At 40.6% G+C, this 18176-nt stretch overlaps 1 protein-coding gene across 2 annotated transcripts in view; it reads right to left on the bottom strand.

The window, feature by feature from the left end:
• Positions 1 to 2825: 2825 nt before the first annotated feature.
• Positions 2826 to 18176, bottom strand: part of LONRF2 (LON peptidase N-terminal domain and ring finger 2) — a 34107-nt gene continuing 18756 nt past the window's right edge. Inside the window, exons 4-12 of one of the 2 annotated variants that reach the window (XM_054627698.2) lie at positions 17841 to 18002; positions 17157 to 17382; positions 15080 to 15176; positions 14604 to 14718; positions 13243 to 13364; positions 12268 to 12426; positions 9168 to 9330; positions 7063 to 7212; positions 2826 to 6717 (exon numbers count right to left, since the gene is read on the bottom strand). In XM_054627698.2, coding sequence (XP_054483673.1) covers positions 6559 to 6717; positions 7063 to 7212; positions 9168 to 9330; positions 12268 to 12426; positions 13243 to 13364; positions 14604 to 14718; positions 15080 to 15176; positions 17157 to 17382; positions 17841 to 18002 — 1353 coding nt within the window. In that variant the 3' untranslated portion in view covers positions 2826 to 6558. The remainder of the gene's footprint in view (positions 6718 to 7062; positions 7213 to 9167; positions 9331 to 12267; positions 12427 to 13242; positions 13365 to 14603; positions 14719 to 15079; positions 15177 to 17156; positions 17383 to 17840; positions 18003 to 18176) is intronic. The other variant, XR_013180870.1, reaches the window with a different exon arrangement.

Genomic DNA, 18176 nt, shown 5'->3' with positions numbered 1-18176 from the left:
CCTTGACAGTTTTGGTACCCCTCTCGATATAAGAGCTGTTCTCTGTAACACACACCATCACTGATGGTTTACCTGGAACTGATGAAAGACATTTGGTGGCAGTTTCAGATCTCCATGCAGCCTCATGGTGATAGATCTTCCCTGAACAGACAGGGAAATCACATTGGTGCTGGGCCCTTGCTAGGTAAACTTCCATTCATGCATCTGATGATCTTCCTCCTTCTGCCCAAGCCAAATAATTTCAGATAAAAGAAAATAAAGCTGGCACAGAGCAGTTAGGTGTTTTCTGATACCATGACAACTTAGCCCCAGCAAGTCTGCATTCTCTTAGCCAACAAGGGCAACCAGCCAGCACTGTGAGGTACCCCAGCCACTAGCAGAAAACATGAGGTACTCGCTCCAGGGCAGGGCTGAGACTGAAGTTGGATATCTCTCCACTTATGATGATGGACACTACATTTCCTCCCTCCTTCTCCTTAGATCTACTCTGATTTAAGAAGCCCTGCAGCCTGAACCTGCTCTCTTACTATAGCTTTGGCCAAAGAACTTGCAACTGAAGCCACCAGTCAGCAAACCCTTCCCAGGCTTTTGGTTTATTTACCTTTTCTCTCTTTTCTCCCTTGAAAAGAAAGCCAGTGGGTCAGCAAGGGAAGAGGATGTTGTGATGAGAAGGGGCAGGGAATCACAGGCAAGATTGAGGATGATGGGTAGTGGGTCTCCTGAGGGCTTTGTGAGCTGAACTGAGAGTAGGAGGATTTTAAGATGTTGTGAACAGGTTGATGGGCTGAGGGGGCTACAGAGAGGTGCCTCCCTTTGGCTTTTGCTATGGTAAAGACAGATTATGCTCTTGGTCACTTGCTGTATACCATTCTCAACATGCCATCCTCAGGTTTGCAAGGACACAGGCCTATAACTTTAAAACTTCCAGCTCTGCCTCTGGCGCAGAGAAAAGGGGACCAGAGCTGTTTCTGTAACTTTGTGGTAAGGTTAACTAGCCTGACCCCAACAAAAGCTTCTGTGTTCAAAATCCAGGTCCTCCCAGGAGCAAGGCTCCGATATGGCTGTTGCACAAAAAGAGCAGCAGATGTTTATGAGAAAAAACGTAAGCAACATTTACAAGTGAAGACATTTCTTCCATGGATGCATGAAGTCCCAAATTTAGCAGACAAGGCAGAACCCCACATATGGCAGAACAGAGCTATAAAAGTTGTCAGCAAGTGATATTCATCTCAATTTAGAAACAACTTGTTCCTACCATGCAACATAAATGCAATGGAAAACATGTTTGTCTTTTAGCTGCAAGTGTAGTAGGCACAGTCGTTAGAGGAACTGAGCAAAGTGCTGGCACAGATTTACTTTCTTTTTATTCTTTTTTGCACCTGAAAGTATCAGATTTTCTCCTGATTTTTCTTATTCTATTATTCAATAGGTAACAGCTTCAAGCAAGTGCTGTTGGACAGAATTAAGCAGCATTATTTTTGGTTCCTGGTTTGATTAGTGATGCAAGACAACAGACAACACTCTAAGAACAGCATTGCTCAGGGAAGTAGGCATAGTCTGAGATGCTGCCTTTCCAAGGCTTGGTATCTATCTACTAGCAAAGGACATGCAGAATAAGGGGAAAAAAAGCTATTTACAACTTCATGCAGTTACTTTACCTCTATTCTTCTCAAGTCTCAAGGAGCACGAGGATCTGGCTAATAAAAAGGAAACCTTGGAAACCTCCTTTCTTCAGTGAAAGAAATGTTGTTTCAAAAAGCTGTTGTCCAGGGTATTGAAGAAACTCAAGCAGCATTTACAGACACTCCCACATACACTTGCAACCTAAAAGAGCAGTCCTGTAACTGATGTTTGTATGCTCAGACATTCATACAAGGGTGAGTCAATCCAACACCAAAAGGAAAAAAAAAACCACGCTATAGTATTTACAAAAATGCCTTCACAGCAGTTTAGCTCCACAGCTTAGCTGGCAGGAAGATGTGACTGAGGAACATGATGTGCTCTCCACAATCTGACTTGGCTTTTGTCTCCACATAACTCTGTTTCAGAAGAGACTATCCTGAGTTGGAAGGAACCCATGAGGGTCTTCAAAGTTTTGCTCCTGACAGTGTCCCACCCCCTGATACACTGGTGCTAGCCATGTGCAGTTGCCTTGTTCTGGAACACTGCCTCCCTCACAGCACCCTGAAGGTACTTTATTTCACTGGGCTTAAGATAATAAAGCATTTGTTGTTCTTCACTGTAACCATGTATTTTTTTAGAGTTTAGTTTACCGGGCCAGTCAGGTCATGCTTAGGGCTACAAAATAATCCAATAAACTACAAAAGGAAGAGCCCACTTCACAATCATACCCCATCTTTGTCACAACCCACTTCTGAGAAAGCTGAAGGTTTACCTCCTCCATCTCAGCCCTTGCTGAGGGCTCAAGTCCTTTAATCTTTCCCTTATTTTGAGACCCTCCAACCCTCCTTCAAATCCACCCCGCATATTCCCACCCAGTGCCACAGTCTGCCCTGTGTGCCCAGCAAACCCCACTGTGCCACAGCCTCTGCAGCCTCCCCACTTCCTTGCACAGGGGCTAAAACAATTGCCATGCAACTCATGAACCCCAACATCTAACCACCACTGCTTCTGGGATGCCATCTGCTTCCTAAAGCCTCATCAGACCAACTGTCAGCCCTTGGGCTCCTGTCAGGAAAACCAAACTACCACCCCTCTTCTGACAGCAGCACATCAGTGGCTTGTTTCGTTCAGACCGTGTTCACCTCGGCTCTAGCTCTCGGTCCTCATAGTGATAAAGCTTTCCCCAGGAACTTACACTCACATAAATTCAACCTGGTTTATTCCAAATATCACATAAATTAAACACATTTCCCATGAATATTGCAAATACACATGAAATGAACACTGCAATTTTTAAAAAAAGTTTTGGCTTTGTTTATGCAACAAGAAGTGCCAAATGTGGTTAGAACATGAACTTCTCCTGTATTTACTAGATACAAAAAGGTGCAGATTAATAATTTATATTTATACATATGTACACACTCCATTTCATTTCTAGCTTTAAAACAGTAAAAAATGGTTTCAAGTTTATCTACATTAAACATACTCATTTACATCTGGTCAGAAGCCCCAGATAAGAGTTGATACAATCATTTCACAACTGCAAAATTAAGGCGCTACCAAAATACCAGTTCCACTAGTGTAAAATGTAACAGGAATAGAGTGTACAGCTTTCTATTTATCAATTTAAAAGTGGACTGGAGAAGAAGGAAAAAGGAGCAGTAAGAAACATGACAAGTTCTACAGGTTAGAAGTACAAAGAGATCTCGATGACTATCAAATGAACATATTAAAATACAGTAGATAAAAGGCCTCAGTGGCAAACAATTAGTATGCTTCTGAAAGACAAAAAAGGTTAAAATATATATATATATAATTTTGTAGCTTGAAATTTTACAGGTGAACAACAGGTGTAGAGGTAGAGGGATTTTTTTTTTTCTTTTTGGCCTCTTTACGATGTATAAAGAAGGGCCACATTCACCACAGTGAAAAGACTCATCATATATCCCAGCATCCTTGCTTGGACAGCAAGCAAGAAAAGTGTAATGAGCTAGAAAGGCAACAAATCCTGTCTATCTCTTCCAGGAGCTCAGCTCCAATGCTTCCACATGTACCTTGGCAACAAGTTACACCTAAGCACAGACTGGCTGTAACGTGGACATTTCCTCTAGAGAGCAACGAGACAGCTTTTCCCATGAGGTACTACTGGATGCTGCAGATATTATATGGCAGAGGTGATTTGGTAAAAATGAAACTGGTACTTCCCCTTAAAAAGCAAGTACCACAGGGCAGTGGTGATTTTATCTATTTATTAAAGCTTTGCTATTTGATCAGCATTCAATGTTTTGGAAGAAATGTCAGCTTTGGGCTGCTAATATTATTATTTGCATCCATACACAGACAATTCCTTTGTTGTTATCCTTTATCCAAAACATCAGCCACTGAAATATTCACAAACTGCTTTAAACCTTGACTAAAAAAAAATCCCTCTACAGTTCAGCTTTCTTTTCAATAACAATCACTCTATTAACTATGCAGGCCTTCATGAACACAGTAATGTCATTTCCCATGTAGAATGTCTTTACACATTACAGAACAGCAGTAAACAACCTCTCATTTCATAGGGTTTTCTGTCAGAAGTACCTCAAAAGTAGATATCTTGAAAAAATCACTTTTGCAGAGAAGAATATTAACATTAACATTTACTGAGGCAAAGCCAAGAAGACACTAACTAGCACCTTGATTTTTTTTTTTTCTTAAATGCACTCCTATCTGTAAAATTAAGCACATATAAGATCAGGGACCAGCAATATACAAATACCATCAGCATCCTCTTCCAGCTAAACTAGTAACACTCAAAACTAGGCCAGACACACAAACAAGCAAGATTAATGAGTCTTGAAGAAATACACAGCATGGAAAGGAATGGGAAGAACAGGAAGCTAAACAGAAAGGATTGCGAGATCAAATACAGTCCATCTTCTGGTCCAAGAATTAGTTTGTGAAATCACCCTTCAGTAGCTCAGCTGACAGTCGGCTGAAGACCTACTGACTTCTGACATTTCCTCCCCACAAATACAACAATTCCTTATACTTCAGTGAATTCCTCTTCATCATCTTCAAATCCTGGAGGAAATGCATTCAACTTGAATTTTGAGTATTTTGGTGGTGGTAGCAGAACTTGCAGAAGGCTACTGTAGAGGTTATGACATCATTGGTTGTACATTATGCACTTCACAATTCAGAGAATACACTTACAAACCACTTAAATAGAAAAGGCGTGTTCAAGGTAGAGGCAGTTACAGTACATTCAGGGTATGTTACAGAAACCATTTGTGGTAGCCATTTGCTGAAAGGAAAAAAACGGAATTTTTGTTTCCCAGACCACAGAGGTTATAACTACAATACCCAAAGAGAGCAGGTAATATATCCCAATCACTGCATTTTAATGCAGTTTTCTTCCAGAATTCATGTACAAAGTGGAAAAAAAAAAGTTTAAATACCTCTTCATTGACAAATAAGGACAAAAGAACTAAAATAGAAACCAGGCACTTTGACCATTTAGGTAAGCAGCCATTTCTTCTTACCAGACTTCTGCACATGAACAAGTCTTTACATTGGTCTTGCTATGCTTGCAGCACATGGAGATTCAAGTCAACTTTTTTTCCCCGTTGGTAGTATCAGTTCTAGTTATATGAAACTATGCCAATTGAATTGGTAACACTGAGTTATTTCATTGGCAGTTGAGCATATGTTGATCATTTGACTGACAAGCGATCAATTTAACAGCTATCAAAGTTAGATATTAACAAAACAATACATAAAAAAATAATCAAAGAGACAAATGAAGTTTAACACCTGACTGAAGCTTGCATTGAGACGTGCCTTTATAGGTTCGGTTTGTGACTCCTTTCATGGTGTCACTGTGGGCTGATTTCCATCACATACAGCAACTGGTACTAAACTACAATACTTTCGGTTTGAAACACGTTCAGTAGAGACCACCCCAATGTAACAGGAGGTCAGCATGACACTGCAGGAAGGAGAGAGATGGAAAGCTCCCCACTTTTCATCATCGCTGGTTCCACTGGCAGAGCAGGTGTTCAGAGTAAACTGCAGCATGCCTCCCTCGTACTTGGGGTGAAATCATTATTTCACAGCAGTGTTTATTATACTTTAGTGAGTGGCTAGGTTTGAATTTAGCAGTAAGACTGGCTAGGATTACTTTGGGTTTTCTCTTCAAAGAAACCTAAGTATGTATTTCCAAACATTTTGTATATACTTATTCTGCTACAACATGTAAATCACAAAGGAGGGATTACCTAAGGCTACCAAATAGTGTGCTTATTCAGTAGCTATTATTCTTTCAGATAAACATCCTCAGATGCCTTGACTACAAACGGCTTAACCTGTTTTTTCCCCTCAAACTGTTATTTGCTGAAGAGAGAGAGAGAGAGTGGGAGATGTGGGTGTATGACAGACTGCCTTTCAATTCACTAACAGAGAGTACTGTTGGTTATAGTCCTTGTGCATACTTCTGCTGGGCAGCATAACTCCTCTTCTGTTCACTACCTTCAAGAAAGTCTAGGAAACACCTCTTCAATCCACTGTCCAGTTTCCTCTTCCTACTGAGTGAAAATTCAGATCACATGCAGGCCAATGGCACTACTCTAGTACTTAACTCTCTTGGCTAGAAACATCAATTCTATCAAAGTACTTTGAAGCAATTATCCACATCCATCAGCTACATTCTAAATGTAGCACAGCTCTGCAGAGGCTCCATTTTCACCAGGACAACAGGAGAGTGTGCAAGGTTTGGTGAATACCCAGGTAACAAACCGATGCAATCGATGGATGCAGGACGCAGTCAGAAAGGGCTGTTCCTTCTTGAAGGAATCTTTAAAAAATACAAAAAACAACCCCTCCCCTTTTGCCCTCCCCCAGAACAACCTGTCATGAGGTGTTTTTGGTGCCCACTCACAACACAAGTCCATGTTATCTGGGTCTTTTGCGAGTCACAAATATCAATACGCGCCGGATGGCGATGAGACGATCCTTCAGGGAGGTCATAGCCAGTATAGCCAGCTGAGCTCTGTTTTCCAGAGGCAACACTGCCAAGAGCCACCAGTACCAGGCAGGACCACTGGGGTTGCTCTGCAAAAGGATGGAAAAACATGCAGTTATGTATTCACCAGCCCAGCCCCACAAAGAACATCACCCTCCTTCTCACCTTCTATTTGCTAAGAAAGTCACCACAAAACAAGCAACAAGAGAACACTTCATTGCAGGTGTTCTCTTTATCTGTATACACCATTAAGATTTATCTCTTCAGCTACCAAATTACACAGGTATATTGTTTACCACGCTTCATGCCAACAGACCAAAATTGAGTAAATAAGAGTCTAGAATGTATAAACCACAGCAACAACCTGTCAGAAAAGAGTCTAGTGTTAAAATTCTGTCTACAGTAAGGCTGCATAAGTAGGCAGGTTTTATTACCTGTGGCTCTGGTTCTTTTCCTGGCATAGATCCAAAATGATTGAGAATTTGCACTTTCATATTGTCTTTAAGTGAAGTGAACCAGGCAACAGCTTGATCATAGACTGAATCATGAAGGCGGACAAGTTCTTCATATTCTGGTCCTTCAACCTTATTGTTAAAAGAAGGGAGATGGAACAAAACAGGTTTGATACCGTGGAGTCCACATGCTTCCCCAGAAGCAAACGAAGCAAAATAATGCAGTGACTACAGCTGTTCAAATGTCCTTATGTAAACCAACTGTGCCTAAGTCTCAGATTTCAAACCTGTGATGCTGGAGTCTTTTTACCCTCCCCTAGGTGTCCTGAAGTGATATTTCTTGGAGCAGTAACTGCCTCACTAGTATCCATTCCTAAATGCTGGCATAATAGAAGAATATGCTCTCTAATCCTGGGACATATTTATAATCTCAAACCCACAACCTCAAGTCCCTGTCACAGAATGACCTCTGGACAGTGGTACATCATCTGGCAAAACAAAACAAACACTACTGCCACCGAGCACAGAGACGGGGGGGCTACAGCACTTAAGAGACCAGCACTATTTTATAGAAGTGGTAAGGCCATGGTAGGACAGCCAAGGAGAAGGAGGAGGGTAGACACCTGAGCAGGCAGGAAGCAGGGAAAGCGATGCTTTCCCAATACCAGAAACAATCATGAAGAAACACCCTTATTGAAGCAGAGTGTTTTAGTTGCACAGGCCTACTATTAGCTATTAGGGAAAAAAAAAAAAGCATAAGCAAAAACCACTACAAATTGGTGATTTGTGGGGTTTTTTGGGGGTTTTGATTCTGGATTTTTTGGGGTTTTTTTTTTTTCCCCTTTAACATGTGCACATCACATAGGTGATTTCACCTATGCTACCCACTCAGGTACACATCTGATCCACCTGCTCTAGATGCCCTTCACAATCAAGGAGAAGCAGTTCTAGAGAACAATTAATCTCATCTTAAGATAAGTATCTAAGAGCATATAAAACAGGTAGCTTTGGACTGAGATTTTTGACCATCAGACATGTGGATGTAGGGCATTGAACAGACACCAGTGTCCACTGTGAGACAAGGTGAATCTCACTCTAATTATGAAGAGGTGGATCTCTGGCACCATCTGTAAACAATGCCTGTATACCTGAGTTCCACTACTCTTCACTAGGGATTTAAACAGAGCACAACCCTCACTCTGAACAGATTGCCTATTCCAGCCTTTCACAGGCAGAGGCACCTCCATGAGCTCAACCTTTCCTGTCCTGGCAAACAACTGCATCACCCTACTCAGGTTAGAAAAGCACTGCTAAGGCTTTACAGACTTTCACTTCAACTGTGAGAGTACTCTAGAGCTGTATGACAGAACTGACTTCATCAATCAGCAGGAAATTACTGCTAAGCTCCATGTTAACAGCTACCAAGGTTTTATAGACACAGCCCAAAGATGATCCAAAAAGCATGGCCAAAAATTCAACTTTTGGTCAACACCCATCACAAACACCTGCCTTGATGCAGCTTTGCTAAGAGGACTTGTTTTTAAAATCTACTTTCCTCTCTGCATTTCTGTTCTCAGTCAGCTCTAATGGATGCTTGTACAGGGCATGGTTAACTACGTGTCCCTAAGAACTCATTTTAAGAGCAGATTCCCACATTTATCTGAGGACCTGTTCTGTAAATGAGAACTTGGAGGACATATGAAGTGTGCCAACTGTCTATTCAGTGCAAGAGAACACTCAGTTCTCTACCGACTGGAGCATGTGCTTTTAGAAGGCTTTAAATTCTGTACCAGTTTTAAAATGTTACTCTGACCTCACCTACACACCATGACCTCAGCATCCTAGAAGCTACTTTGAGATCCATGAAAAGAGTGTAACACTTTAAGCAGAGATAATTATAAGGGAAAAAAGGAAGAAAGGGAAAGAAGATACAAAGTTTGTTCCACGGTTTTTAAAACAGAGCTTTAGTGAATTTGTAATGATATTGGCTTAAAATAATGCACAGCTAGCTTGAAATGCAACAAGGAAAGGCTATTTAAGTGAATCCAGCAATACATGGGTATGAATAACTTTGCACCATAGATCACCTTTTTATCTTCAAGATACTCGATGTTTGCTGTGTTATATCCATCTCGCTGGCCATGGCTTAAGACCCTAAAACGACGGACACCAACTGTATCAACAACTGAGCGTCCATCAGGAAAAAACTTTACGTCCCTGATCTCTAATATACAGCCATGATCTGCAAATCTGAAATGACAGAAGGGCATAAAAGTGGAAGTCATCAACAAGTGTTTATAGACATCAGGACAAATACTGGGCCTAATTCACCATTTCTTAGTTGAAAGAGGACTCTGCTTTGGTGACAATACATTTCTGCTTATTCACATAAGCCACACAACCCCCACCCTTTCTGCCATCCCTCAGAGGACCTGGGCAGCAGCATTTTCAGGGCAGGTTTATGGGGTGAGAGGGCTGGAAAGGGACAGGAAACTAAATGAAGCATGTTTCATGCTGGGAATTGCCAGCTGCTGGTGGCAAATTCATCTGGTTTGCAAAGAAAACAAGATGGGTAAAGATACCGTGAGGAAAGTACAGAAAGTGAGGAACAAATGCATGGCTGTGAGGGCTATCCCCCTACTCCAAGGTGTAAGCAGAAGACTACAGGCTTTAGAAGAAAAATGTTTTCCATATAACAAGTCTTTTCTTGCATTTGTTTCCTTTAAAAAAAAAGTCAAATCAAACTCAAAATACCCTCTTCAAAAAACACTTTTCCATCCACTATATTTAAAGTAGTAGTGTGTTTTAATCACACCCTGGAAACAGGCACGAAATTAACTTTTACTTTATCAAGCTTACCTAACTCTACCTTAGTGGCGCAGTGATTTCACTAGAGAGGCTGATTGCACAATGACTCTTCACAATACATTTGCACATCTACAACTCAGCCTACTGTTAAGCAGGAGAAAGCACTGTATCTAGTCTCAATCTCAAGATACCAAACCACAGGGTCTGATAAATTCTTCATCATGGAAATGCTTGTTTTACTAGGGCTTGGTCATTTCTTACAATGGAGTGATGAAGAAATGACTCCTGTTTCTGGTCTACCAGAAATCATGGGTTTGGGAGGGGTGGGGAACAACTGTTCTCTCCCAGCCAGTGTACAGGAAAAAATCAGGAAGAGCAGGAGGAGCAGAGCTGCACACAGCTAAGTCCTGGTGCTCTACCAACAGAACTGATTAATAAAAGCAAGTCTGTTAGTTTGTTACAGCAATATTACACTATACACTATTTAAACAGCTACATAACTATTGTTTTTAATTAACGATTTTAGTGACATTCATACTGGATCTTGAAATTAATACAGAAGTGATGATTTTGTCTTTTTTGTCCTTAGAGGAGTTACTTTTGGGTAGACAGGGACCTGAATCAGAGAGACAAGAAAGCACCTGGAGACAGGCATAAAATGTGCTGACAACATTAAGAGCTTATATTCTTTTACCAATTATAAGTTAAAATGGAGACGTAAACCAGAGGAAGGTAATGAACTAAACATGCTCTGTCACTGTGTTTTTAAAGGGAGGTATGTAGCCATGTCTCAGCAGATGAGGCAAAACAAGTTTCCCTGCTTCTTGTATTCCCAAGTTGATTTCGCAATTTTGAATAAACAGAAGAACTTCTTTACTTGTGTAAGAAGCTGGAACAGCCTGGCAGGTGTCTGCAGATTAAGGTTTCCTGCACTTCAGTGGTTTATTTAAGTCATCGAGCTCAAAAAGTTTAATTATTTCAGTAACTCAAAACAGACATGACTTAGAAATCTAACCATACTGTTCATTTTAAAATACCCTTCATGATGCTATTTAACAAACCAATTATTGTGTTTTGGGGATTGTAATGCCATGGCTCTCTGTATTATTATACCTGATTCCAAATAAATTTGGCTCTTCCACAAGCCTGCAGGGATGTAAGGAGAGTTATCACCGAAGTCCTAGGGTAATTCTGTCCTCACTCTCCCAAGTATTCGCTTCCAGAAAATTGGTAATAGACCTGAAAGGGCCTGTGGAACATCAGCTGCTGCTGGAGTCTGAACTCCACTGAGTGCAGTACTGAGAGCATGCCAAATGGCACTGCAGCACAGCCACGGCTAACTGGAAGCTGCAGCATCTCCTGTACTCTTACAGCTACCTTACTGTCCAGTCTGGGAGAAAAATAAAATTTCCCTCCCCCCAAGAAGCATGGAGTGGACAAGGAAAGGCTGCCACGCCTCAGTAATGATTGACCCCTTCTCAGCTCCAGTGATGATCACATACAAAAATGCTGTTCCTGAGGATGCCTGTCTACTGTGTTCTTAAAAATTCCCATGTTCATGATCCATTCTACAGCCTACCAATGTAGCTTCTGAAGTCAGCAACTATTGCATCTCATAAGGCAAACCTCTCAAGATCACCTCATGCTTCTCCCATGAGCATGGTCTCAAAACCCCATTATCTGTAAACATTTAAACTTGAAGGCTTTAGTAGAATCAGAGGATAGTTTTGTTTTGTAAGGGAGCTTTAATCTAGTCAGTCTCTGCATAGGGAGCTGGAACACATCAGTGTCAGAATTCACAAAAATGAATGAAAGGTATGATCATATAGAAAGACAATGTAACCCACTCACTGCAGATAGTTTAGACATTGCAACACAGCAGTAAAGACAAACATTCAAATTCAACATCCAGCAGCAAAACAGACTTCTCAGCCAAGTGTATACGTTGTCTCATTAAAATGATACCACTCTTTCAAGAAAGCTATGGGAGGTCTGAATGTTTTGTCTTATTTTTGTTTTGCCTTTTTTTAAACTGAGTAGACAGAGGGGGAACCTTACCCAGACAGTCAGTTTTCACTGGAACAAACAGGCCAGCAAGCTTTCCAAACACGCAGCCAATTAAATGCTATTTTTGGAGCCTGTAGTAACAGGATGAGTTGCATTCTTGCTATTAACCAACAGGAGAGTAATAAAAGTACTTCTTTGTGTAAAAAGGAATGTTTAAAGTTCAAAACTAAGAAGTAAGCAACTTTAGTATTGGTTCATACAGAACTGGAAGGAACCACAGTGGTTTGGGGAGACAAGTATACTGTGCTGCAGTATTCCATTAGCTCACAGCAGCCTCTGCAACAACAGGACATTCTCAGCTCATCTCCTTACCCTTTTAATTCATCAGCTAAGCACATGCCAAACTGCTTGGTACCAGTTTCCATGCATCTTCTTATCATTAGGCGATAGCGAGGTTCAAAGACATGGAGTGGACAAGGGATGGTAGGAAAGGCCATGGTACATACGAAGATGGGCACATCCTTATTCAAACTGTAAGAAAATTGTTAAAAAAAAAATCACTTTTCTGGGTGCTGCTATATTCAGCATATATCCTTAATAGAAGATAAATGGCTTCCTTAGACTCAATCTTTCTAAATGCCTATCTCTTTGAGGTTTGCCATTTTCACAAGACAAACAATATTTCAGGACTCTTTTCCTTAATACATTAAGTAAACAATCCCTCTAACCTACTTCCATAAAGGAAAAAAGTCAAGAAATAGCCAATTTCCCAAAAACATGCACAGTGATACATCTTATACACATGGCAAGATTTTGGTGACAACTTTTCACAGTAATAAAGTACTTAAGACCCAGTCATGTTCAAAGCAAGATGGCAGAGAATCCCCAAACTCAGTAAACCCCTTTGATTTCAAAGCCATTAATCCACTTAATTTTTTTCAGGATTAACTGCATGTTTTGTTTTACTTTTTAGCTGAGTTATAGCACAACATCCGCAAGTCACTGACAAAACTGGATCCTTGAACTTTTCCTGACCTGAAGTATAACCCATTGATAATTTGAATTCTACTGCCAGAAAACCCCCACTGTGACTTCTAAAGCTGTATGTTGTTTCATAGGAAAGAGCAATTATCTTTATTTTAAGAATATTGTTTTGCCTCTCCACCATCCAAGCACATTGTTACTTGTTTATCTGCATTATACACATCAAAAATACAAAACATCTGGCAGGTTCATTTACAAATTCATTCCTTTGGTGCATTTTCATAAGCAAATTAATCTTCTTCAGTAATTTAGACTGAAGAATACATTTTTGTAACAGCTGTCGGTAGTATAAAGAGAGCCTACTTTGACAATTCCTTCATTTCTTCATCATAAACTTTCTTCCTTTCAGATAATTCCTCTGGCAAGTAACGGACTATCAGCTCTTCTGTAAGGACGGTCTTCTTGTAAGTTCTGCTTGCCAGAAACTACAAGGAACAGTCAACTCTTAAGTCTGGTAACATGAAAACAAGTAACATCTCTTCCTCCCAAGCCCATTCTTCCCTGAGGCCCAAGTGCACATTAGTTAGGACAGATTCCTTACCCTTTTAAGCTTCCAGGCACCAAAGCTTCCACTTCAGCCTATGTGGTTCACCCCACTGTCCTTTTAACCCCATCCCTTTTTTTGGAAAAGTTGTACTGGCAGGAAGAAAAGGCAGTCCATCCTCACTTTTGCAAAGATACATGCATCTTTTTCATCTACAGCTGTCAGCTTACTGGCAAGAAGCACTGTGTATGGGATACCTTATGTCTGCTGCTAATAAGTGTTGACCAAGGGGCAACCATTCCTCATGTACCACAGTTTCCACACAAACTGGAAATTTGGTAAGAACATGGCTATGGAGGGGTTCCCCAGGCATGAGCCTGATGTGATACCAGAAGCCTCCATTTTTTTAAGAACCAGCTAAACCACCTGTATTCCAATGAATGCCAAATATACCCTTGAGTAAATGAGGTCTGTGCACAGCTTGATGTTGTCGGTACTGTCTTGTTCTGTTTTCAAGGAGTCATAGAAGTTTGGGTTGGAAAGGTTCTTTAAATGTCATCTAATCCAACCCCTTCAGTGAGCAGGGACACTTTCAAACGGATCAGATTGCTCAGAGCCCCCCATCCATTGCTCAGAGTCCCCCATCCAACATGACCTGTAATGTTTCCAGCAATGGACAATCTGCCAACTCCCTGGGCAACCTCTTCCAGTGTTTCATCATCCTCCTGGCAAAAAATTTCTTACTTACATCTAATCTCTTTAAATCAACTCTCTTTCACTTTAAAAGCATTGGCCCTCTACTAAAATGCCTGTCCCTATCTTTTTATAAACCCCCTTGAGGTACTGTAAGGCCAAGAGCTGGTCTTCCCAGAGCCTTCTCCTCACCAGGCTGAACAACCACAACTCTCAGCCTTTCTTCACAGGAGAGGTGCTCCAGCCCCAGACCACATTCATGGCCCTTCTCTGGACTTGCTGCCCCCCTGTGCTGGGGACCCAGAGCTGGGTGCAACATTCCAGGTGGGTCTCACCAGAGAGGAGTAGAAGGACAGACCCCATCCCCCACCCTGCTGGCCACACTGCTTTGGATGCAACTCACAAGTAGAGCATAGAAAATCTCCACATAGATGTTTTCAGAAGAACACAAGTTTGTGCAGTTTAATTGGGGCAAGGACATACTTACTTCTGACAGCTTTTCCTTGCAGAGTGGGCAGAGTGGATTATGGTCAAGGCAACGCTCAAGGCATTTGAGGCAAAAGGTGTGTCCACAGGGTGTGGTAACAGGTTCGAAGAACAACCTTAACATGAAAACATCAAACAGAAAAGCTAAGCTGCCAACAAAAACAATTCCCAATGTGTGGAGAGGAAAGAGTCCTAACTCTTTCTTTCTTTTCTGCTTTTGTATAAAGCACAGGTGACAGGCATTACCCAATGATACAAAAAAGGTTTTCCTTTTTACAAGTGGTAAACAATCGAGAACTGCATACATAATGGAAAAAAAACACATCTGTAAAGATTCACCAGATGTAAGGTTCAGCAAAAAGGAACAGAATAATGACTTTGACATTCTCTGGCAGGTTTCTCTTCTTACACCATGGTAACTTTTTTCAGAAGCTAGAGAGGCTTTGTTATGTTAATGCCAGGTCAACACAGTCATACCTCATACAGAGGGAACACTCAAAGTCCGATGCATCCACCAGAGTCGTCGGTATTTCACTTGAAGTGTCAGTGGTGTTTTCAGGTAAAACATCTCCATCTAAGTAGTCAAGAAGATTATCTTAGTAAAGTCATAAGCATTACTGCATTTTCCAATGCTCTTTGCACTGTTAACTCTTCCATAAAAAACCTGATTTTTGTCTTTTCTTTTCTGAAGTTTTGTTTCTAACAAACATACCTCCCATCTAAGTTTTAGATTTTTTGGCAGGAGATCTTTTGGAGAGCAGAGGATGACGTCTGTGGCCAGAGAATACACTTTAGAGCTGAATACCCATTATTTGCTTCTCCAAAAATGATTGTTCTGTGGGTTTTTCTAGGCTAGTTTTTAAAATATTCTGCTATTGCTTTCCCACCACCACCCTCACATCAGCCAGGCCAGATGTTTTTAAGTACATTAGGTCCAGAATTTAATTTGTTTACACACAGTCAAAATATTTCATCACTGCTTATTATAGATTTCTCAGCAGGGGTAATTTTTCTTACAAATATAAAAAGGCTTACATTTTTCTAGACTAGGCTGTTCTAGAAATCCCAAATTTCAGACAGCTTAAAAGTTTAAAGGACTACTGGAGCTGCATGAGCTAACACAGCTTTTACTAGCTCAACAATCTGCAAACAGAGAGGCAAAACACTTCACTTAAAATTCTACCCAGATTGATTTTTGGGGGTGGTTTATATCTCTGGGTTAAACTCACTTTAAGGGTATGCACTTCAGACTTCACAGCAGCATTATTTAGGCTCAAAAGCTATCAGCTCCAGCTTCTGTTGACATTTACACAAGCAAATCCTGGAACTTCTTTTACAATTTGCATCTTTGTGATGAGTTGCAAAAGAGCTGTGACTGCTGCCTCCACATGTTTTTTATTAACCAAATTCTTCATCATTTAAAAGCCCTGTTTTTTCTGTTAAGTTAAAATACTAGGATGCTTTGTTAAAGAGTAACTTATGCTCAGCATCTGGTTTATCTCGAGCACAGACAGGATAGGTGGTGTGTGGCCTACAAAGAAAAACAGTGCTATCTTTAACCTACATCTCACATGTTAGCATTTAGTAATTGCAAGGACCTGGCTGAGTTAATTCTGCAAATAGTAACATGGCACTGGGACCTAGAACACACCAGAAATTAGTGCTTATGGGTAAAACACGATCTCTGGCCTTCCCTGTGAAGATACAGGTGGGTCAGATTTCACAATCTATTTACTGAGTCTGCAGTTCACAGGCAAGTACAGGGGTTTTTTTCCCCCCATAGCAACATGATCAGAAAGTGGCCATATATATGTATCTTTTGTAGAGGTCAAAGACAGACAGCTGTACTAGAAGACTTGCAAGGAACAAGTCAAACTCCTGGAGGTGTGGGTTGTTTTTTTTTTTCTTTAGGGGAAAAAATTCACACCAGCACAGCAACATTTTCAAAGTCTATGTTAACCAATTATTACACTGCTCAGTAAAGTATTGCCTCCAGCATTTAAAGCCACTCTGTAGGTCTTTGTTAGAAGCTTGAGAAGCATAACAAGCAAGAAGCAAATTGTAAGCACAGCTATCAAGTAACAGAAAACTGGGGAGTGGGGGCTTAGTACCCTTAAAAAGGCTTCTTTGTTTGCTTGGAATATTTCATATAAAGTTGCATGTGACCACTTCTAATGCCAGTTAAAGATTAGTTTCTGGGCTTACTTCATCTTTCAATCATATAGAAAGACAATGAAGTTCAGCTATATCTGAGACCTAGAAAATGGAAATGGCACCACCAACATGAAGACTAAGTGAAAGTGGATTACACACACATTACACTGGAAATAGCCCATTTGAGAAAGAAAAATACAATTTTCAGTCAGTGAACTTAAACTGCTCTGGAATAAGTTAAATAGGTTGTTAGAGCAGAAATAGATACACCAGAGAACAAAATATTACCCCAATTCCTGTAGGGAATGTTTTATTGACCCCTATAAAAAGGGAGGAGTAAAAAGTTTACAGTTTTTCAGTATGTGCAAGAGAAATCACTTTTCTAAGCCATAACACAAACCTTTTTTAAGAATCTTATTGGGGACATCCAAACTCTGCAAATCCCTCATATCACTGGACAGCTTTCTTTTTAAGCCAACCCCAGGTAAACTGGAGAGAATAGCTCCCAAAGACTTCTTGTTGTCATCAAAGTAGAGATCCAGAACATGATGGGTAACAGAAGAATCAGTGCTTCTGAATACATCAGACTCTTGGGACGGGGTTTTTGTTAACCTGAACATAGTATCCTAGAAAAATAAGAAGTTATATACAGCATGAGACAATTTTGGTTTGCTTTTATCTATTAGTTTTATCAGCAATAGATCAATGTTCCCACAAGGAGCCTAGCAATGGAGAAAGGTCTGTATCAGAGGTCACTTCCCAATTGCATGAAGTAAGGCCATATCTCTCCCTACAGCTCCTGTCTCTGGGAATTATGTTCCTGTCATACTAAAATCTTCAGTAAAAAAAACCACTAACACAACTGACCCCCACATGAAGGCATCACATTGTTTTCTGAAGAAAAAGGTTCACTCTTATTTTTTTGAGGAAGTACATCCCAATAAGAGATCCAACAGCAATGGAGAGAACAGGCTTATCATTAAAGTAAGTGCCTACTCAGGTGCAGACAAAGACAATGGCACACAAATCAGAAAGATCCATATACTATTTTTGGTATTTTTATGTTGAACACTTTTTGCTTTACCTTTGAGGACCCAGCAACAGAGTTATCTTCCACAGCTGACTGTGTGTTTATGCTACTCAGAAATGCAGGTTTCAATCTTGTATGGGATGTTCGACTAGAGAAAGGTGCTGTTAGACTATCATGCACATTTTCAAAGGCTGGGAAAAACATCTCACACATTATCTAGTCAATTAGAGAGAAAAAAAAAGAAAAGGTAATAATTACAACATAGATGTTTATGTTTATGTGAACATAGAGCCACAAACTTCACTGTTTCTAGATGCCAAGAAGCTTGCAACATCCAAGACATCCTGCACTCCCCAATGCCCATGGGAAACCTGGATGGCAGCGCCCACC

This window comes from Agelaius phoeniceus, chromosome 2 (assembly GCF_051311805.1).
Source record: "Agelaius phoeniceus isolate bAgePho1 chromosome 2, bAgePho1.hap1, whole genome shotgun sequence".
NCBI classification, from domain to species: Eukaryota; Metazoa; Chordata; class Aves; order Passeriformes; family Icteridae; genus Agelaius; species Agelaius phoeniceus.
This window is presented reverse-complemented; position numbering and strand designations above follow the sequence as displayed.